A 23663-nucleotide genomic window follows, 5' to 3' on the forward strand; every position below is an offset into this window, starting at 1 on the left:
CAAGGACCTACTTACTGTATAATAGCACAGAGAACTATATCCAGTATCTTGCAATAACCTATAAAAGAATATATATATTCTTTTTCAGATTTATATAAAACTGAATCACTTTGCTATACACCTGAAACTAACACAACATTGTAAGTCAACTCTACTTCAGTTAAAAATAAAATTGGTGCAGCCACTGTGGAAGACAGTATGGCAGTCCCTCAAAAAACTAAAAACAGAACTACCATGTGATCGGCAATTCCCCTTCTGTGTATATATCCAAAGAAAATGAAGACACTAATTCAAAAAGATAATGCACCCAATGTTTATAGCAGTATTATTTACAATTGCCAAGATATGGAAGCAGCATAAGTGTCCACCAACAGATGAATGGATAAAGAAGATGTGATATATATACAATTGAATACCACTCAGTCATAAAAAAGAATGAAATCTTACCATGTGTGACAACATGAATGGACCTAGAGGGTGTTATGTTTCATGAAATAAGTCCGAGAAAGACAAATACAATATGACTTCACTTATACGTGTAATCTATTAAAAACAAGACAGATGAACAAACATAATAACAGAAACAGAGTCATAGATACAGAGAACAAACAGGTGGTTGCCAGAGGGGAGAGGTGTAGGGTGAGGAGAGAAATAGGTGAGGGAGATTAAGAGACACAGACTTCCAGTTGCAAAATAAATGAGTCAAGGGTATGGGGAATATAGCCAATAACTATGTGATATCTTTGAGTGGTGACAGTTGGTAACTAGACTTATCATGGTGATCATTTTGAAATGTATAGAAATGTTGAATCACTATGTTGTGTAATAGGAACTAACATAGTGCTGTAGGTCAATTATACATCAAAAAGAAACAAACGAATAAACAGACTCACAGAAAAAGAGAATAGAATTCTGGCTGCCAGTTGGGAGGGGGAAATTGGATGAAGGCAGTCAAAAGGTACAAACGGCCAGTTATAAGATAAATAAGTACTAGGGGTGTAATGAAACACATGATAAATATAATTAGCACTGCTGTATGTTATATATGAAAGTCATTAGGAAAGTAAATCCTGAGTTCTCATCACAAGGAAAAAAAAATTTTTTTGATTTCTTTAGTTTTGTATCTATATGAAATGATGGATGTTCACTAAACTTTTTGTGATCATTCTTTCATGATGTATATAAATCAAATCACTGTGCTGTATACCTTAAATTTATACAGTGCTGTGTGTCAATTATATCTCAAAAGAAACTAGAAGAAAAAAATGTGGCAGAAAAAACCATTACCTGATTAACAGTGGCTTAACCCCAAAGGGTATTTATTATTCATACTAAACAAGACAGTCAGAGGTAGTAAGGACTTTGGGAGTTGGATGCAGCTCATTGTGTCATCAAGAACCCGGGCTCTTTCTGTCTTTCCATTTCCCCTCAGGCCTAGCATGTTGTCCTTTTGCCTTCATGCCTGCTGCCTCATGTCACAGGGTTACAGCTTTAGGAATCACATCCATGTCAAGGAAGGAATAAGAGTGAGGGGCTGGCAGCAGTGGCTTCTCCTCTCAAGCCTGCCCCTTTCATCAGAAAGCAAAATCGCTTTCGCAGAAGCCCCCCAGGAGAGTTCTCCTTATATCTCAGTGGCCAAAATGTCACACAGCCCATCTTAGCTGCAAGAGTGTCTGGGAAAGTAAGTATTTGGTTTTATCAACAGTGGGAGGGACATGGGAGAAGAGGGGAGTTGAAAATGGCTCTTGATGGCCAAACCTACAGAGTCTCTCAGAGCTGTCATCCTAAAATACACATTCCTGCATATATTTTCATACCCAGGAAGGAAATGCAGCTTAAGAGTGTGGGTTCTAGAGTCCAAATCCCAGCTTCACTTCTTTACTATCTTGGACTTATCTCTGCCTCTATTTCCTTTACTGTAAAACAGGGATAATAACGTACCAATTGTATATGATTCTTGTGTTAATGCCCTCAAGTTAGCCTGTGGGCACCCCATTAATGTAATCATTGTCAACCAAAGCTTGGCACCTCAACATGGCTACTGACCAAAACCAGAGCAAGCTTAATGACTAGCAGCTTTACTTTTGAACAAAACAACTTGTAAGAGTAGCTTCAAGTAGCTTCAGCTTCATAATTATTAACTTAAAACAGATATATAAAATCTCAATTTGACCAGAAAAATCCCTAAAAGACTTAGAGTTATAAAAGACTTTGCTGCCTTTGTTGGGACAATTTATAACTGAGCTGTTCTTTTGCTTAGAAAGAAAATACTTTAGGCCTGCTACAGATCCTTCATGTGTGGAAGCAGTATGATGAGAGACTTATTTTGACTAGAATCTATCAAATCGAGAATCTGAGACCCTTCTGTAATTTGTACTATGTACACAATAGCTCTATATAGTGACTCAGATACAAACTTAAGAAAAGAAAAGCAGTACCAATAAAGGTTAGAGAAAAAAATCTCTGCAGTGTTCTTCTCAATTATTCTTAGAAAAAGATACCCAGAGACAAGAAAATCAAGGAGCCGTTTAAAACATAGTAGACACTCAATGAACAGTTGATGAAAAAAATTGTGTAGAATGAAGAACAGTATCAGGAAATAATTTGAAGCTTTGCAAGAAACCATAGTACTCTGAGAAGCTGGTAATCCTAGCAGAAAAACCGTAGCAGGAAACCCAGAGCAGCTTGTAGGAAGTGTTAGTGGGCCCGTAGGGGACAGGAGTATAGGTTCACCACCAACTGCTTCCTCAAGTTGGGAGTAAAGAACCGCACCCCAGCCAGGTTCAGGGGAGGCCTCGACCACAGCCTTGTGGGGCGGCCCCAGTGGCTGCAGGCCTGAGCCTGAGAGCCATCTGGTCCCCAAAACCAGAGGCCGCAGCTCTTCCAACTCACACTTTCTTGTGCTGAGTGTTCAGGAAGCAGGCTTCCTCCATCTCATAGCCATTCCTGCAGAATGCAGAACAAAGGAGAACTCAGATTCTATCTTTATCTCTTACCGAATCGATGAACCATCAGTCAGCCTCCTGAGCTGCCAGCCCTGCTCTTCGGGAAGTGAGCTCACTGGCGCCTTGCGCCGTGTGCCTGTGACAGTGTACTGACCCCTCTTCTCTGATTCCCCGCAGAAAACCCGCTATGAGATGTATGTCCGCCTTCTGAAAGAGGGGGGCCTGGAGCTGCTGAGTAGCAGCGGTGGAGGGGGCGCCGCGGGCCTGAAGAAGTCGCACTCCAGCCCCTCGCTGAACCCAGATGCATCTCCGGTCACCGCCAAGGTCAAGAGAAACGTGTCGGAGAGGAAAGACCACCGACCTGAAACTCCAAGCATTAAGCAAAAAGTCACTTAGAATCCATCTGCGGCCAGGAAGTGCTGGTCGTGGAGCAAAATAGAGTTTTTCAAGATCTTTCTGGTGAATCCGTGAATATATTTAAAAAAAAGTCTGTGACTAAATGGTGCATTAGTAACCTTTCCTATTGTATATTTTTGTTAGTTTCTGTACAGATCGTCTCTTTGCTCTTGATTTCTTTGCTTTGATGATTTCTGCTACCTGATAACTAATGCACCTTTTGTGAGGGGAGGGGATCATGATTTCAGATCGGATTACGTATCGCTTCTCCCTCAGGGTTCTCTCATTTGCACTCTGCTCAGTTGTTTTGTGTGTTCTCAAATCAGCTGTTACACTTTTTTTTAAAGGTTAAAGACTTAATCCATTGTGAAACACTTAACTGGACAAACTTTGTAGTTTAGAAAATTCTAGCCGGAGCTAATGTAAGCCTTTTCATGTGAAATCTTGCCCAGTCACAGAGGTGGAATCCAGCTCTCGCACTCGCAGAAGTTCAGTTAAGAGTTACAGTCACGGGAGGTGCCACTCCCCTGTGAGGCCTCACGCATCCGAGCGCTTAGTGTTGAGTCCGGCCCTGCTGGTGGGGGTAGAGGCGGGCAAGGACCTCAGGACTGGGGAATTTAAGAAGCACATTAGGTCGCTTGAAGTGTAGATTCCATTTCAGCCAAGCAAGGAAGGAGGAAGTGGCGTCTTTTGAAGGCGGAGGCAAGGTGGCCCCAAGTTCATTTTGTTTTCTAAAGGATAGTGGCAACAATGGACTCGGGGGCTGCAGCAAGGAGCTGTGTTTTTGATCTGCAGGAAATTGTTACCTCACTCCCACAGGGTCTAGACAAGGAATCCAGAGCCCTCTGTGGTGGATACCCTGCCATCTGGGAATTAGGTTCTTTTATATATATAGGCATGGTGTTGTCTCTTGGTTGTAAGAATTTGGGGTCTTCCTAACAAAATAATATCAAAATGGAGCCCCTTTCATTCTTTCCTTAACAAAGCAAAATAAGGAAGGAAAAACTTGTTTTTCCCTATAGTTGTTTGGCAATAGAATGTTGATTCTTTACAATAAATCTGAAAGGAATAAAATCTGAAGGAATTATGGCTGGAAAACTGAGGAATCTCCTGGTGACAAACACAGAGTCCCTTAGTCTGTTCTTGTCTCTGTCTCTGTGAAGCCGCTTCACCCTGCTGCACTGAACTGTCCCCTAAAATAAATCCTTGATTCTCAATCATTTCTTTGTATCTGCTCAGAGCAGTCATAAGCTTATTCCAGGGACAGTCCCTTTGAAATTCAGGGTGATAAACAGAACATTCTCTTACTGAGGAGGAGAAAGGAGTGAAAATTGAGCCCACTGTGAGTTAGAACTTTCTGACTTTGGAACCTGAAAACTTCGTGATCCTTAAACCTAGAATCTCCACAAGTTCAGAGCGAATGGAATTACTTTGAATGCTCTTTTCTCTCCCCCAGAGATTTGCTCTTTTCTGCTCGGTTTACTAGTTGAGGTGCTGTGTGGCCAGAGACTCAGGGACCCTGCGTGGATAGCATGGCTCCGGGGAATTAGAGAAAACCTGCTCCTGAACCATGCTGCTTTCTAGTGGTATTTTGTTCTGATGCACCAGCATTTATACAGGACTATTTATTAACATGCACTTCCTTCAGCTGTAGAAATGCCCATATTTGCTGGTGCCCAGAAAAGAGAAACCCCTCCCTAAGGTTGTAGCTGCTTGCTTTGTGGTGTTTCTGCCACACATTTGAAAAACTCCCTCTAACCCTCTATCTTGTTTATTAGGTAAAGGCAGTGACTAAATTTGTTTCAAGGCCTAGAAACAAACAGGGTAGTTACCAGCATGGCCCATGTACCTGATTCTTTCTTTGTAGCTTCTGACTGAATCCAAGCTTTCTACAAGGGAATAGTCTTTCCTCCTAGAATCTGAATCATCAGTGTGTGTGCTTTCTGCCTAGATCTTTATCCTAAGCAGAGGGGAGAGAGGTACCTAGACCATATCATCTCTGAGCTTCAATAACTAAAGAAAAATCAACATCCCTGACTGGCTTGAATGTGTGTGCTCCCAGTATGTGTGTGTCTGTGTATGTCGAATGTCTCCGTGTGTGTCACTTAGAGTCTGTACCAGACATGGAATGGTACCTTGCTGCAGTGTTTAGACACTCGAGCAGCTCTGAAATGCCCGGTCAGCCTCAGCACCACGACGGCATTGTGCTCACTGTGTGACTCAGTAATGTTCTCTCCAAGAACGTCTGGATATGCTAACAGAGAGACAGATGAGAAGGGCACTTTTGAAGCTGTGGTATATACTGTGTTCCCATAGTTTATCTTGAAAAACAACTGCAAAGGTTACTTTGTGAGCCAGGATCCCAGACTGCCGTTGTTAGGGGATGGGCTGAGACCACCTCCCCCTGAGGCCTCTGGACTGTCTGGTGCCAGTGCCCCTCGCAGGCCAAGAGCTTATCCTGTAGGAGACAAGGCCCCTCCTGTGACAGGATCCTGAGAGCCTTGCCCATAGCCAACCAGGGTCTCCTTTGTGATCATTTCTTTCCCGTGGGGTCTAGTCAGGAGACATGACTGAAGACCTTCCCCTTCACAGTTCCTCCACGCCTGCCACCCAGTTCACGGTACAGGGGAGCCCCCTCCTTCCCTTCTGAAGGTACTGCCCCCCATCCCTCACCCATCCCTCAGTACCGGGAGACTTGCGATCTCTCTCCATCTAATAAGTTATTATTCCTCTTCGCAGAAATAGACCTAATATTAATTTTTAGTATAGAAGATCTTGAGAGTCATCAAAATACCTTGGTGACAGTCTTGTTGCCGAATTGTCCATAGAAGCAGCCGTGTGCGGAACCGAAGTGTCTCAGGGTGTGTTCCCCCACCTCACATGTTGACATTTACAGGGAGGGGTCAGGAATTCCTTGTTAGCAATCGAAACCTAATTACTAGCATGCAAGAGTCCTTATTTTATTGCCAGCCATAGACATTATTTGAAGTTTGCCTTTTACAGACATCATTTGCTCTTAGTAATGCCTGATTAAACCAAGCAACACTTCTGCACACTTTAATTGCCTCGTGTGGAGAGTCGTCTGGGGGACTGCAGTCCTGGACCGTGTGAACCTTTTCTGTTGCTCTTGCGTAAAGAGGATGGAGAGCACCTGTGCAGGACCGTCTGTGCTTCTGCGGCTGTGATCCTTATTCCAAAGATGAGTGTTTCCTGGTCAGAAGTGACGTGAGGGAGTTAATTCTGGGAGAGAAAAATTGGCTGGCTCTCCAAGGCCAATCTAGGGTTGGTCTCTTGTGTTCGTGTTTCACCCTGTGGCCAAAGCACAGAACCCCTGAGGCTGGAGAGGGGTTTACATACCCAGCAGGGAAGGAGCCTCCTGCCGGCCCGGCCTGTTGTCCTTCCATCACAGAAAGAGCCGGGGAAGACATTCTTAGGTAGGGCAGGGCTTGCTTTGGCCTCGAGCTGCACCTCTTCTCTGCCTTTATCCCTAATCATAGACAATTGGAAGAAAATTGACCTTAAAGAAGTTTCTCCATTATCTTACTTTGAACACTTTCTTGGGTATAGATAGTGGTCACTGGAATTTGATTCTTTGGCACTTTTCCGTGTAGTCACCCGTTAAGCTTTTTTAAGGCCACGTTCACAGGGCATTCTCAGCCTTGTGGTCCAAAGCTCTGTAGTGTAGCTCTTGTGGACCGGGCCACGGGTTCAGCAGGTCGGGAGCCACCTTCCTTAGCTGCAACAATGGACAACCTCCTGATCCCTTCACTTTTCAATTGTCAGGAGTTTTGCGATTGTAAGATTAACGCTGTTAAACAGGAATCAAAGGGGCTCCCAGGACTTGTTCACAGGAGAGCCTGGTTAATGCCTAGTGTGACTTGGGCTTAACTGGCACCTGCTTTTCTCGCAGAGCGTCTGAGTTAACTCTGACAGAAGATCGGCTTTTGTAAGGAGCTGAGCCTCTGGGCCTTCCTGGTTCCAAAGCTTTCTGGCTGTCTCTTCTCCCAGGCCAACTGCCCGCCCCGGGCAACAGGTGTCTCCATTGGCCTTGGACATCTTATAGTACCAAGTCACCCAGAGGACTTCAGAGACCAGTAGCTCACACAGAATAACCCAACAGTGATGAAAGGTGCTTTGTCACCGCTTCTGCTCTCTTTTCAGTGTCTCACTCTCAAAAGGAGGACCAAGGTCCAAAGCCATTGCCATTTTCCTTTTGTGCCCAGAGTACCCAAAGCCCGAGCGGGCAGCCTCTGCCTAGGACAGTGAGTGGCCAGTGCCTGCAGAGAGAATGTCTTCAGAGAGAGAGTGCCAGTAAAGATGTGAATCTGCATGACAGTCTGTGGACTTGACTGCAACAGCAAGAAAATATCGCAAGTTAAGTAGTTGTATATACAGTAGGTTTTCTTAGGTCTCTTCGGCTCATCCTTTGTAATTTACATGTGTATCTGTAGTGTTGCAGGCTTTTGGAGAATATTGATAGTATGTCAGGCATCAAAGAGTATGCCTTCTGTCACCTGCCAATGTCGTAGTTGTGGGTATTTATAGTTGTATGTATCTATATGTATCAACGTGTAGATTGTACATCAGTATACGGTATATGTACATTGAATTTATTTTTGTCCTTAACCAGTGTGATATGAAAAGCAAGTAAAAACCTCATAGGACTGAATATATAATGCAGTTTTTGAGAGTCTATACAGTGGTACTGTTTTATTAAACTTAAATTCAAATGATATTTTGATTAATTTTTTTAATGATAAGATTTTATGCTAGAAAGTTTCATCTGTGAGCTTTGAATCACCAGAGCAAAAATGTCTCTGAACTAACTTTGTTAAACTATTTCAGTGTCCTGTGTACAATACCCGGGGTGGGGCTGTAGCTCATTATAATTTGAAATATATAGAAAGAAAGGGAAAAAAAAAAAAACACACAGGCAACCTGTGCAGTCTTAGCAACTTCAGTATTAAGAGCACTTAAAGTCAAACTGACAATTTGGGGCTTATTACAAAATGTGATGCTTTAAAGCACACGTTCTTTATTGTTGTAATTAGTCCAGAAAAATAGAGCTTTCAGAAGAATTAGCTAAGTGCCCAGCGTATCATTTATGTACCTGTGTCTGTTTTACAGCAGCTCAAACCACCCTCCTAGCACTGCGTCCTCATCCTCTTCACCTTAAAGAACTATCGCCAGCCCTGCAGTAGATCAGGGCTTCCGGAGATCTGGGACTGCCCTCCAGGCCTGCGGTTGCACAAATTAGCATCTAGACACAGGTAAAAGAATTTTAGGACAGGCTATGGGGCCAGGTTAAAACTTTAGTATTTTTATACTTAAGTCTCTTTTCCGGCCTCTCCCCAAAGAAGAGCCACTGGCCTTAGTTGTCTGAGCTTACTGCCTATCTTACAGTATATAAGTATTAGATAACTAGAGATTAAAACTTTATTAGCCAGCATGTTGGTATATTTAAAGCAAAACTGAGTGTGTGTGAGTGAGTGGTTGAGCGCAGTGTATTCGTCTACGCACGCTGCCTGTCGTTCCTCGTGTCCAGTGTAGAGGGTGGGAGTCGTGGGCTGGGAGGCTCAGCTCCGGCTCCAGGCTGCAGTAGTGGTGGTGGTTACACTTGCGTTTTTTTAATTAACTCTGCAGTCTCAAACCGTTTTTGCCAGTGTATCCTATTTCCTCATCTGTTTTTGACCGCACGGTGAGCTGGCTCTGTGGCTGCGCAGCAGGGTCTCTGTTCCACGAGAGTGTGTTTCCTTCTAAGAACTATAGTGATTTGCAGAAGCGTCCATTTGACTCAGAAATCATATACAAAAGGAGTAGCAAAATTTAAAAGTTTCACTTTGGAGCTTAATCATTTGAAATGTTTGGACTTTTAATATAAAGCCAAGTAACCATTTGACATGGATAATAACATCTCCTCTGCGGAGAGTATGCATGCACATTGATTTTTAATGCCATTAGGACCCTTTCTTAAGCTGTAGGAACAAGAGTCAAAGTGGGGGTGTGGGGAGTGTGGGAGCCGCTTGCCTTCCGCTGAGGAAGATGTGCTGTGGCCTGTCCTCCACTCCGAGACATCTGGCGCACGTGCAGCCTGGGCAGTATGTACATGCACTTGCACACGTGTACACAGCGAGTGTCCTAAGTGACATAAACTTGAGACACAGAACACCCGAGTGGTCCGAGAGGTGTGGACCGAGGTGACACCGGCCCGCAGTCCCCTCCCGGGCGGGCGGGAGCTGGAGCCCCGCATCTGACCTTGAGACGCTGTGCAGGGAGGCGGGTGGCTGGCAGTTGGGGGACGCTCATCTCCTGTCTGGTGGACCTTCGCTCCCCGGCGTCCCGCAGTGGCTGGCGTGGCCATCGTCCCCAGTGGCGCTGCTGCTCGCTCTCTAGTTGGTTCCTTTGAGAAGGGAGTACGGGGAAGGGGGGGGGGCACAGCCCGCCCCCCGCCAGCCTCCCCTCTGAGCTGGTGGTGAGGCTGGAAAGGGGAGGAGCCTGGCCACGATGGGTTTCCCTTCGCAGGGTGGAGGCTCAGCTTTCACGAATAGTGCTATAAAAATAAGCACCTTATTGTCAATTCCTGAAAATGCTGGTTACTAGGGAGAATTTTGGAGTTCCCCTTACCCTTTCCCCGAGCGACCCCCGGGGAGCCCCAGGCACAAGCTCAGTTCAGGACCCACTGTGGGCCTGGGCTCCCGCTGGGACGCCACCTCAGAGGCCAGCATCCACCTCTCTGCAAAGAGCGGCTCCTCCCAGCCTCCCTCCTCCTGGGCTCCTAGGAGCCCAGGGTTGGTCCATGTGCGCCTTCCCTGGCTGCAGGGATCCAGCTGTCCTCATGGGCTGACCCTGCTGAGGGTGACCGAGTCACTGCAGTGACGCTTGACAAAGGTATTAAACAATTCTCTGACTGAAGCCAAGACCGTATATGTTGCCTTTGCAAGAAACAAGATGGCAGGTTGAACTGTAACCGGGGATGGACGATCTCTTTGCCTTTGCACTGGATTTCTGGAAATGGATAAGGTTTCGCTTCCGCGGAAGTGTTAAGGGACGCAGCCCGCTGCCGCGCGGTTCTCCCCAGGCCCCATGAGCCCTGCTGGGCAGAGGCCTCGGTGCCTCCCTGCATTCCTTCTCCACCCCCCACCCCCCACTGGCTTCGGAGCCTGTTTCTAGAGCAGAAGTTGACGCAGTGGAGAGCTGGAACCGCAGCCTTGATTGCTGTAGGGCAGGCAGAGGGCAGACGTTTGTATCCTTTAATATAAAATGAGCTTCGAACTTTTCCAACCTATTAACTGGGTTATGTTTACTGGGGTTCAAACTAATTGGCAGAGTGGGTCAGTCCCTTACCTTCAGAGCTTTCTCCACCAGTCACTTCAGTTCCATTGTAGTCCCGGTGCCATACGTCCCTGAAATCGTGAAAGTAATTAGTGACAAGATAGCAGCCTACTCCTTTTCAGTGGCCAGACTGGCAGCACTGGCCGACTTGGGTGAGCCCGTGGCACCGACTCCTTAGGAAACCTGTTCCTCCTCGCCCACCAGGCTCGAGAAATGCTGTCTCCTAGAGGATCACGGGATTTATGGTGGTCATCTTTTGAATGGAACAGTAATTTATGTGGATATTGTTGAAGTGTTTAAAGAATATTTTGAAAATTAAGTTTACATTTTACGATCGCTTTATTTTTTATTAAAATGGTTGTATATAAATATTACCCTATCTCACCGTTGTTGAAGGAAAGCTAAGCGTGCAGACCAGTGAGTCACCTGATGTGTATAGAAGCTGTGATGTATAGAGTACGTTTCTCTACTGTGTAAATGCTCATGAATATAACTGTTGCTGTGTTTTTATAAGTTGGGGATAATTTGTTGTTGTACAGCAACAAAATTTATTGCATTTAAATGGTTTTTATGTAATAGAAATCATGCAAAATAGTGAAGGGTTTAAGATATGTATATGATATATGTAAATGTACAAACTTTAGAAAGAAATAAATCCAACAAATTTCAGTCATTTTGGGGAATGTTCTTATTTGCTTATTTATTAAGCAGCTAGTTTGAACCCCAATTAATTAACAACTAACACAACACAGTACATAACCCCCCTCGCATAAAAAGCCAACCACAAGCCCCACAGTGAGAGTTGGCTGGGGAGGTTAGAAAGTCACATTGTCAACCCTGCCTCCCTCGGCTGGGCTCTGTGAATGTGTGTGTGCGAAGCCTGCTGCTGCCTTCATCAGGGGCTCTGAGGGGGGAAGGATGAAGCTTTTTGAAGTAATTTCAAGGATCTACACGTGTCCCACTCCAGCCTTCTCACCAAGGCAGAGGGGCCGAGGGGTGATTGTCGCCCTAACGTGCAATGCTCACCCCTGCTCTGTGGAGCCTCGTGTGTGCATGTGGGTTCTCCTCACCTAACTTGATGCCCAAAATAACATCTGTTAACTTGGAAAATGAGAAAAATGAAATTCCACCCCAATCACTTAACTTCTGCATACTGGAGATATTGGAGACCAAAACCCTGAGGAGTGACTCCCACAGGGATGGATGGCTGGGGGGCAGGGGAGGGCCTGGGCTGCCACCAAAATCCCTCAAATGTGAATCCCCTTATACAAATACTGAATCATGTCACACACACATGGAAGTAATATATCATATGTCAGTTACACCTTGATTTAAAAAATCCCTCAAATGTGAATCCCCTTATACAAATACTGAATCATGTCACACACACATGGAAGTAATATATCATATGTCAGTTACACCTCGATTTTTAAAATCCCTCAAATGTGAATCCCCTTATACAAATACTGAATCATGTCACACACCTGGAAGTAATATGTCATATGTCAGTTACACCTCGGTTTTAAAAATCTCTCAAATGTGAATCCCCTTATACAAATACTGAATCATGTCACACACAGGAAAGTAATATGCCATATGTCAGTTATACCTCGATTTTAGAAATTCTAAAACAAAACAAGCCATGAATCCTCACTGCCCAGTTGTCTGTCCTCTGGAGCTAGGAGTCTTGTGTAACTTGTCATATTGTTTGTTGCACAGTTAATAATATTAGAATGAAAGGAACTAAAGAGATCATTTTTGAAAGATGAACATTCATGAGAGGAAACTAAAACACAGAGAAAATTAATATACTATAATGAAACAAGTAGCAAGTCTAAAATCATCTTGTCTCTAGACTAAGTCCCTTGCATACACTGTGGGATTTTCCAGTGTGACTGCTGAGTCACTGTCAGCTTTTATTGAGAGGCTGTCAGCAGCAGGAAATACCTCTCTCCTGTTAGAGAAGGGTGTGAATTCTGGATGCTGTGCACAGTGAGCTTGACTTGAACTCTGGTCGTGGCTTTAGCGTGAGGGATAAGGAAGCAGCGGTTCCTGGAAGCCAACGTGGTTTCCCAAGAACAAACCATTTCAGACACATTCATTTCGAATTCTGTAAGATTAGGTAGATTAGAAAAATGCAGTAGGCAGAATATCTGAGCCATATCAAAGAATTTAACAGGGTCTTTGATGAAATATGTCTGGGCAAAATGGAGAAGTCTGATCTGGACATCAGTACAGCTGGTGAGTGTCACCACTTGAACGGTGCTAATTAAAGGCACATGTCCACCTGGGCGATCCTGCTGCGAAGCTTGCCTTTTGGCCCCATCTGTTGAACATTTTAATTAATAACTTGACTAAAGCTACAAAAGGCGAGTTTATTAAAAATGTGTATGTCATAAAGTTGGGAGAGAATGATTACACTAAATGACAGAATCAGGATTCGAAAAAAACCTCATCAAGCAGGGAAATGGTGCAGATTAACAATGTAAACTGTAAGAGTGAGGATCTTACACTTCAGTTATTAAAAGAACAATTATCAAGGCCAAGGTAGGCCCTGGTGTTGCCTTGTGTAGCAAACACCTGGAAAAGAAAGGCTGCGGCCTCCATCCCAGCAAGCTGGGCGCCAGCGCCCAGGGTCCCGGGCACCCTGTGTGAGGACAGTGCGGTTCCTAAGACGCTGCCCTCCACCAGGGAGACGGCGCCTGCAGAGCTTGCCCCGAAGCGTGGGATGCGAACACAGCAGAGGGCGTAAAAGCAGCAGCCAGGATGGCAGAAATAAGAACAGTGACGTGCAAGGAGAACCGGACACGCATGAGCTGGGGACGGCCAGCCCATGACAGACCAGGGATGTCTAAGCGAGTCGCGTGTAGGAGGGAAAGGAGAGCCGTGCTGCAGCAACCTAAGGGGTGCCTAGGATTGGTTAGTGGAACCTACGAGGAGAAACACAGCAGTGAACCCAAGAGAGAGCTGTCCACTCAAAGCTGCCACGACAGACAGGTCCTCCGCCCACAGGCGAGTTGGGACGTGGGCTGGCGCCGGGGCAGGGGCTGGGGGCGGGCACTGAGGACCCAGAGAAACTTGCTGCGGAGGTTGGATTGTAGAAACCACGGTAGGGGATGCCATTACTCCGAATACCCGGCGCTCAGGTGCGCGGCACCCTGCTGACCCCTCCGCGCCCGCCCCTCCTTCCATCTCCACGGGGCTTGGGTGCCCGAGCACCGCCGCCCCCCACTTCCACGGGAGGAAAGCCTGCATCAGGCCCCATGTCTTCAGGTCCTCCGCGGCATTTTAACGCCTCAGCAGCGTCCATCTCCACCTGCAGGAGAAACTGGCAGCAAACGGCCCGCGCTGGATCCAAACGCCCGGTCCTGCCGGGCACGTCTGACCGAACCGGTCTGGGGCGCGGCTGAGGACCCGGGCTCACGCTCGCCCGATTGTGCCGCGCAGCCGGCTTGAGAACCGCCGCCCGCCGGCCCGGACGCGCGTCCTTGGCCCCGCGTGGACGCGCCCAGCCTCGGACCCTCCAGACCCGGGGAGGCGGTGGCCTGGGCGTCTTCCCCGCGCCCGGGGCTTGGCGCGCGCTGGGGCCTGGGAAGCCTTGCGGCCGTCCCGGAGGCTGAGCCCACGGGTGACGCTGTGCGCAAAGCTGGGACCTGAGGACCGCTGCTCCGGTCACTCGCGAGGCCACGGGCAGCCGTCCGTCTGCTGCGTCGCTGGGCTCGGTGCAGTGCTGCCCTGTGCCCGCACCTCTCCCTGTCCCCACCGAGAAGGGAGGCCGGGCCGCCACCCCCGCGTAGGGAAATGTGCGCTGGCGGCGCCGCGGCGGCGGCCAGGGGGCCCCTCGTACGTGCACGTGAACCCGGAGCCCAGCGCACAGTTCTCTGCGCCCGCGGCCTCGCTCCCCTGAGGCCCCCAGACCCAGCCTGAGGCCCGCGGCCCGGCCTGACCCCCGCTCCCTCTGTCAGTCCCCTTTCCCGCCCTCGCTGTCAGGACACCCTGCTCCTCCTGCCCGACTAGAGGTACTTCGACCTCAGCTACCACGGCATTCTGGCCGTGCCACCAACATCCCTGAGAGGCGTTTGTGGCCTGGAAGAGTGCGTCCGGGGGAATCTTCCCCGCAGCCCGCCAGGGGTGCGACTGCCGGATCGAATACAGGATGCCCAATTATATTTGAATTGCAGATAAATAACAATACTTTCCAAGTGTAAGTATGTCCCATGCAGTATTTGGGACATACTTAAGCTGTAAAAAGTATTCATTGTTTACCTGAAATTCAAATAGAACTGAGCATCCTATATTTTATCCGGCAGCCCTACCCGGGGGGTCCCTCTGGGTAGCATTTCCTCGTGGAATTTACCCTTTCTTGGCCCAAAAGAGGATCTTGCCAATATCTTTGAGTTAATCAGACCCGTGGAAGCTCATTCACACTGACCAAGCTCACGAGGGACGGGAAGTGTAAAGCCAAGTGCCAGCGTGGCCTGGAACGCTGCTGTTGTGGAGACAGACGCTTTCTCGCTCAGGCAGATCTGCGGTGGAGTCAGATTATAATCTGTGTTGCACTTAGCCCCTCTAGGGCGGAAAGCTGTACCTTGCTCAGCTGCGTGCCAGGTGCTGGCCATGTACCTGGCGGCCCGAGCAGCTGTTGAATAAATAAATACACGTCGGATGGACTCAGAGAGGCAGCGGGTGCCATTAGGTGTTCTCGGCCGAGGCCTCCGGCCGAGGTCATTTGCAGCACTTCTCCCCACTGAGGGGCCATCTTGCCAGCAAAACCACAGGGAACCACAGGGTCTGGGGTGGGCGCTACCCTGGGCAGTGCTCGATGAACATGGCCTCGCAAGACCTCTGTTCTTAAATGCTTAAGAACAGGGATTCTGGAGTCCAGAGGAGCTGCCTTTAACTCCCTACTCTGCCACTTACTGGCTGCGTGACCTTGAGAAAGTTACCTAACCTCTCTGTTCCTGTTTCCACAATTTAAAAATGTGAAGAAGAAGAAGAATACCCAATTCATAGGCTTTTTATGAGGCTTAAATGGAACAATACATATAAAATACCTAGCACATCACTTGGCCCTTAGCAAGCCCTGTAATAATAATAATAGATAATATTAACTAACATTACCTTACCTACAGTATTAATTCCATTAATGATAATTGCCAGCTTGTTCATCCTGCTTCTGACCCAGGAAGAATTACGTTTTAGCATATATCTCAGCTCATCCACTATGTGCTGATTTTGTAATGTAACTCTTAGAACAATTTTGGAGAAGGCTGCTTTGACAACCTCCAGCCTGCACGTAGAGGTCAACACATATCATTTAGCACTTATGCTGTCTACTCGTGTTATGGTCTCAGTCCTCTAGAAAAGTGGCTACTGATGTGGTAGCCACTAATCACATGTGGCGATTTAAATTCAAGTTAAATGCAATTGGAAATTCTGTTTCTTAGTTGCATGACATACGTCTCAACATTTCCATCATCTATTGGACAGCACCGCTCTAGATTCATATTAAGTTGAGATTTTCCACACATTTACATAGCACATGATATCGTATCAATGAAAACTCATTTACGGATCAAGACTCAGGCACACCAACCACCCAGAAATGATTCATTCATCCAACAAGTATTTCCTCTGCCAGTAATACCAACAAACAATACAGCCAAGCATTACTTGCACCTGTATGTACAAGACACAATACTGCCGAATAGCTTCAGAGGAAAATTCCAGTAAAAATGATATAAAGTATAATAGGGATCTAATTGAAAGTTAAAAAACTAATGAAACTTACTGGAAAAGAGTGTACGGTTTGACCCAATGAGCAAGTCTGTTCTGAATTTTTGTTTTGGCTTCTACCTTTGAAATCTGGATCTCGATTCCTCTCGCTGCTCCCCCAGAGCAAGGTGATGGGATGACAACCTGGGTCTCCTTCCTCCCGTTTGTCCCCTGGGAGACCTGGAAGCAGGGCTGCCCTCTGCTGGAGATGAAGACAATTCGCAGCCCCGTTGTGGAGTTTGCAACCCGAAGAGGCTGGCTGTTGGGCAGTGTAATCTGTGGCTCGCCACTGTGTTTGCTGTTTAGGTGACCCCACGGTTCCCAAACAGGTTCTGCCCCCATAATGAGGGACATGCCCATGGACGGGGGTAGATGAAAGCTCAGATCTGGGAATTTTGGTTCTGCCTGAAAGCATCCTCAGCCCCCCTTCAAGGCAGCATATTCGCCTCAAAGCCCAGCTCAATTCTAAAGCTAGACAGTTGTACCTGCCTGGAAGTCCATTTTCCTGAGAGGAACTTTCAGTCTTGACTTTTGGAGCTCAGTAAGCTTGTTGGACAAAAATAATGGTTCTGGTAATAATGGTGAAAACTAGTACTTATTGGAAACAATCTGTGCTAAGCACTTAGATGTATTATTTCATTTAACCCTTACAAATGACCTGCCCCAGGTCACATGTAAGTGATGGAGCCAGGATGTGAACCCAAAGTTCCACGCCCAGAGTTGAGGCAGCAGATAGATGGGCTCCAGTCTAGACATTTACAACAGGCGTCCTGTTCACGCTCCCCAGGGTGAGAAAAAGATGGGCTCCAGGCCGGACATTCACTACCAGCCTCCTGTTTACATTTCCTGAGGCGAGAGACAAATGGGCTTCAGGCTACATATTTATGACCAGTCTCCTCTCTGCATTTCCAGATCTGCACTTTGATATAATAAACAACAGGAATAGGGTAAATAACTGGACATTGGACACTTCTATGGCAGGAACAGAGAGGGGCTAAACCCTGTTGAAAGATCAAGAGGTCACACACTTTCCATCCTTGGGACAAGGGAGACATTACACATACACAGGAAGGCTCCACAGGGTCAAAAAGGCAGGGGATGCCAGACCATAAAAAGTCTTGCTATTTTCCCTCCCAGACACCCTTGTGATGAAACCCATCTTGACTGAGGGGTGCGTGCGCACCTAGGGGAGGGTTCTGAGGCAGATTAGCCAGGGGGGACAAAACAATACGATTGGCCAAAAGAAGACAAAGACCCGGAAGCCTGTCACCTTATAAAGGATTTAAACTTCCCAAAGGCGCAACTGTCGCAACTCTGTCGCTGAGCTCACACGTGCGTCTTTCTGCATGTACTCTGCTTTTCTAATGAACGATTTACTTTCCTCTATACCTTCTGGCTCCTTGTCACATTCCTCCTTTCAAGGTAGACAAGGACTGGGGATTTAGGTTCTAGACACTGGCCCCCCTGGTCTAGCGGTTAAGATTCCTGGTTTCCACCCAGGCGACCAGGGTTCGATTCCTGGTCAGGGAGCTAAGGTCTCGCTTCCAGCCGCTGTTCACTGCAAGCTACCGCTCATAGTTGCATGCATCTGAAATCAGAGCCACAAGGCTAACTACTTGTATCAGACAGGGTCCAATCAGGAGAGAAACCGCACAGTAATTTCATCAGGGAGAATTTAACATTTAAAAATGACTAACTGTAACAGAGGATTGAAATAACACGTAAAAGTAACGAGACCGCAAAAGAAAACAGGAGTAGCGGATGTAAGGTGCAGCAACTACCCCTAGGGCTGAGAAAGGGCACCCAGGGAGGAGTCCTTCTCTCCCCCAGGGCTGAAATCCAGACCTGAGGAAGATACAGTGCTGTGCCTCTGTGCCAGTGGACACTGCTGGACGTATGTCTCTAGAACGCGCTAGACATCTGTCCTCTGGAGTGCCAGGGAGAGCGTCTCATGGGACAAACTGCCTGCCCAGGGGGATTTAGGAAGAAGCTGCTGCTCGCTGCGTGCTGTGACCACTGTGCGCTGCAGGAGCCTGACACTGACAGGCCACCCTCCTGCAGGAGCCAGGCTCGCGGGAACCCAGAGCTGGAGGAGATTCAGGCACCAGGAGGTGAGCACTGGGGCAGCGCGTGAGCAGGCGCCTGCGGAACAAGCACCTCAGATGCGGAAAGGAAAGCCCCGCCCTCTGGAAACTTTCTCCGGCACCTCCCCTGGCAAAGCTGTGTGCCACCTGGCAAAGAAAGATATTTCAAGGGCTCAGACCCGTTTTCACAGAGCAGGCGGTGAGGGTGAATTCAGACTGGAGATGAGCACGGATAGCTGGCTCGCTGCTGAGCTGGAAACCGACTTCCCCGAGAGCAGCAACATGGCATGACGGCCAAGAGCTTGAGCTCGGAGGCCAGAGGGACCCAGGCCGAATCCTGCCTTCACTATTCACTGTTCCTGCTCTGTGACTCTGGGCAGAGGACTTTTCTATGTGCTTCAGGTTCTTTTTCCTCCCAGCATTTGTTTGCTTTGAAAACTTTTAAATCTTTGGAAATTTGAAAAATTAGCACAATGAACACCTGCCACGTGTTGGCTTCCCTGGAAGCAGAAGCCGAGGCAGTTTGCGAGGTTTTGATTAGGGATCAATACCTGTGGAGGAGGGAGGAGGAAGAAGGGCGGGCAGAAGAGGAGCCCGCCTGCGGTGGAGCCTGACGCCTCCCTGTACACCCTGTGGAGCAAGCCCCACGCTGGGCCGAGTGGCTGGGCTTTGTTCCCTAACCTCACAGCACCGGGAAGAGGAGGACCACTGGGGCCAAGGTGGGGGGCTCCCTGCAGCCCGCAGGTCCTTCCTGGAGGAGGTGTCAGTGGTCCACAACCGTGTCTCCCAGATTCACCAAAGGCTAACATCTTGCCAGACTGCCTTTCTACCTTTCTCTCTAAAACCACTCACTCATTCACACACACAACACTCACACTTTTTATTTTAGATGAACAGTTAGAAAGACATTTTTTCCCCCGAACCATTTGCAGACATCATGAAACATCACCCCTTAATACATCAGCATGCATCTCCCAAGGACAAGCACATCCTCCTACATAGCCCTGTACCATTACACACTCAAGAAATATAACACTGATAAAATTATATTACCTGATATCTAGTCCATATTAACATTCCTCAGATGTCCCCAAAATATTTATAGCTTTATAGCTTTTTATAATTTTTATAGAAGAATATTTATACATTTATAGCTTTTTTTTTTCTTCTAGCCAGGATCAATCAAAGGTCAAAGCAATTATATTTTCAAGTATTTATTCTGCCCTTTCCTCTCTCTCCTTCTGGGATTGTGCTTATACATATGACATACTTGATACTGCCCTCTAGTTCTCTGACTGTCTCCTCTGAGTTTTGGTTTTGTTTTGGCTTTTTACTCCTTTTTCCTTTGTGTTTTGGTTTGGGTATTTCTACTGACAACTTCAAGTTCACTGATTCTTTTCTCGGATGTCAGGTCTGTTTGATGAACCCTCTGAAGACTGTTCATCTCTGTAACTTTAGTTTTCATTTCTAGCACTTCCATTTGATTCTTAGAATTTCCATCTCTTTACTGAAATCTCATTTAATCTTACATATTGACCCCCCTTTTCCTTAGGGGCTATAGCGTGTTAGTTTTCACTATTTTAAATTTCTTGTCTGATAATTCCTACATCTGTGTCACATCTAGGATTGGTTCTGCTCATTGCTTTCCCTCCTAACAGTATGGTTTTTCTTCTGACCTTTTCTTATGTCTCAAATTTTTTGTTGTTGAAAGCCAGAAACCTTACACAGGGCTGTAGAAATTGAGGTAAATACTTTCTATGCCAGGAAATGGTCATGCCTTTCTTTCTTCTAAGAGAAAGAGGCAGGTTGACCCAAGTCAGGGGTTGAGCTGGTTTGGGGTTTTGTGTTGCCGTGGCCCCAGGACACCACTGGCTTCCGATGCCTCCAACTCTGCCTTATGGATGACCTGGGAACCTCTGGGCCTGAGGAGTTTCTCATTGCCCGTTTCCCTTTGTGCTGTGCCTCCGATGGGGTGTGTTGGGCAACTTCTCCATTCCATGCAGAAGCCAGGACTCTGAAAGCTATTGGTTTTTGTGTGACAATTTTATACCCCAAATTTCCTATTCTGCTACTTTACTGAATTATATTATTTTTATCAGTGATTCTCTTCAGTTTTCCAAGTATATGATCATATAATCCAAAAAAATACTTTTACTTTCTCTCCAGTTTTTGTGCTTCTAATTGTTTCCTCTTGCCTTATTTTGTTGATTAATACCTGTGGTTGCAGGACTGAGCAAAGAAAAATACAGGATGCATAGTTACATTTGAATTTCAGACAAGAAACAGTTTTTCAATATGAGCATGTCCCATGCAATATTTGAGAATTCAAATTTAACTGGGTATCTTATATTTTATCTAGCAGCTCTACTTACTAGAACACAGTAATGTGGGCTGGGAGCACCTTTGACTTTCCCCTCACAAATGTTCCCACAATAACGCAGACGTTGACTTTAATACCAACGTGTGTATTTTCTATCATGTTAAAGAAGTTTCTGCAATTCCTATTTTATTAAGTGTTTTTATCAGCAAGCAATTTTGTTGAAGCCTTTTACATACACGTGGAGACAATCACAGAATTTTTCTCCTGAGCTTTATTTACATGTTGTATTATGTAGACAAATTTTTAATCCTTTTGTATTTCTAGGTCAAACCTAGATAACTTGGTCACAATTCATTATTTTTAAATAAGCTGCTAGTTTCTGTGCTAATTTTTAAAAAATTTTTACATCAATGTTTATAAGTGAAATTGGTTTGACTCTGTTTTGTGTTTATTCATTAGTGTTATCCTTGGTTTGTAAGAAGAATTTAGAAGTTCCTTCTTTTTCTATATTTTAGAATATTAGAGTTATCTGGACTTTGAAAAATTCCTGATGGAACTATTTGGTCCAATACTTCTTTGTGGAATAGATCTTTGATAAATTCCTCGATTTCTTTTATGGAAAGTGGTCACATACAATGTTCCAGGTCTGCTGGGGTCAATGTTGATAAGTTGCATTTTCCTAGGAAATTATATATTCTGTCTGCATTTAAAATTTTATTCGCATAAAGCTGTACAAGGTAAGCTCTTATGGTTTTTGTTTACTATCTTTGATGGCTTTTTACCCCTTGACACTTCTTATTTTGTATATTTGTGCTTTTTTCCAGATTTCCCTTGATTAGGTTAGATACTGGGTTTTATATTTCATTGCTTGTTTCAAAGGATTTGTGTTTTGATATATGTTTTTCTGTTTATTTCTGCTTTAATTTTTAAATTATTATCTTTCTTTTGCTTTCTTTTTATTAGTTGATTTTTCCTTTTCTAGCTTTTTGAATTGGGAATCTAATTCCTTTTATTCTCAAGTATTTACCCTTATTTATTAAGTATTTAATGTTATTAATTTTTCCTCTGATCACTATTTTAATTGTGAAATACAGTGATACCTAGTGTTTTCATTATCATAATTTAAAAGAAATTTTGCAGTTAAGATTTCCATTTCTGCTCTAACCAAAGACTTATTTATTATAGGTATTTTAAATTTCCAGGTTGAAGGACCTGTTAAATGATTGTGAAATGTTTGTTACTAATGTCCTACTTCATGCCTTGTTGAATCCCCTGTGTGACACAGTGTGGGCAGCGTTCATGATGGTTCCATGTGCTCCTGAGAAGAACGGAGCTCCTCTATTTTAAGGTGTAAATTTTTAAAAAATATTTCAGTTGAAATACAGTTGATTTGCAATATTGAGTTAGTTTCAGGTGTACAGCAAAGTGATTCAGTTATATATGTATTTTTTTCAGATTCTTTTCCATTATAGATTATTACAAGATATTGAATATAGTTCTGTGTGCTATGCAGTAGGTCCTCGCTGTTTGTCTACGTTACATATAGTAGTTTGTATCTGTTAATCCTATACTTACAATTTATCCCTCACCCTCCTTTCCCCTTTGTTAACCACAAGTCTGTTCTCTATGTCTGTCAGTCTGCTTCTGTTTCATAAGTATGCTCATTTGTGTCGTATTTTAGATTCCACATATAAGTGATATCGTATGGTATTTGTCTTTCTCTGTCTGACTTACTTCACTTAGTATGATAATCTCCAGGCCCATTTATGTTGCTGCAAATAGCATTATTTCATTCTTTTTAATGGCTCAGCAATATTCCATTGTACATATATACCACATCTTCTTTATCCATTCCTCTGTCAATGGACGCTTATGTTGCTTCCATGTCTTGGCCATTGTAAATAGTGCTGCTATGAACGTTGTGGTGCATGTATCTTTCTGAATTAGAGTTTTCATCTTTGCCCAGGAGTGGGATTGCTGGATCATATGGTAACACTATTTTTCGTTTTTTATCAGGGTGTAAATTTTGATATATAGCTATGCCTTCTACCTGCTTGATTGTGTCTTCCTTGTTTTAGTTCTTCTAAATTTTTAGATATTTCCCACTCATGATCTGTCTTGGACTATGAGTAACATATTAAAATCTCCTATTAGTGCAGTTTCTGCTTTGTGAAGGTGGTTGCTGTTTTATTGGTATATAGTTATTCATAACCATTAAATCGTCATTGTGATGTTGAACATTAGCATTTAAAAACGTTTAATAATTTCCCCCTGAATTCTACTGTTTGCTCTAGGAATCATAATCCTTCTTCCTTACCGTTTGCAATTGCCTGATATAACCTTTTCCTGGACCTTTATATTCAACCTTTCGAAATCACTTTGCTTTCAGCATGATGTGCACATCATAGCATTCGGTTTGCTTTGTGACACACTTGAAAACACTTTTTCTTATAATAGGTGAGCCCATTCCATTTATATTGATTGATGTGACGAATATCTTTGGTCTCAAATCTGTCATATTATTTTAGGTTATATTTATTGTGGTTATGGTGTTATATATGTACTCTGTTTCAATGTGATCTGTTTATTTGATCATTTTTACATTTAATTTTTAGTTGCTTTTAAAAATTGAGGTAAAGTTCACATAATATAAAATCACCCATTTCTCCAAAGAAGACATACAGATGGCCAATAGGCATATGAAAAGATGCTCAACGTCACTAATTGCTAGAGAAATGCAAATCAGAACTACAATGAAGTGTCACCTCACACCAGTCAGAATGGCCATCATCAAAAAGTCTACATATAATA

The 23663-nt window shown here is 45.1% G+C and overlaps 1 protein-coding gene across 13 annotated transcripts in view; it reads left to right on the plus strand.

Moving 5' to 3' along the window:
- Nucleotides 1-11346, plus strand: part of PSD3 (pleckstrin and Sec7 domain containing 3) — a 560140-nt gene extending 548794 nt beyond the window's left edge. For all 13 annotated transcript variants that reach the window (XM_082444205.1, XM_082444206.1, XM_082444214.1 and 10 more), the window contains one exon: nucleotides 3123-11346. In XM_082444205.1, the coding sequence (XP_082300331.1) occupies nucleotides 3123-3341 (219 nt within the window). In that variant the 3' untranslated portion in view covers nucleotides 3342-11346. The remainder of the gene's footprint in view (nucleotides 1-3122) is intronic.
- Nucleotides 11347-23663: the final 12317 nt, after the last annotated feature.

This window comes from Balaenoptera physalus (genome assembly GCF_965194825.1).
Source record: "Balaenoptera physalus genome assembly, chromosome: 21".
Lineage (NCBI taxonomy): Eukaryota > Metazoa > Chordata > Mammalia > Artiodactyla > Balaenopteridae > Balaenoptera > Balaenoptera physalus.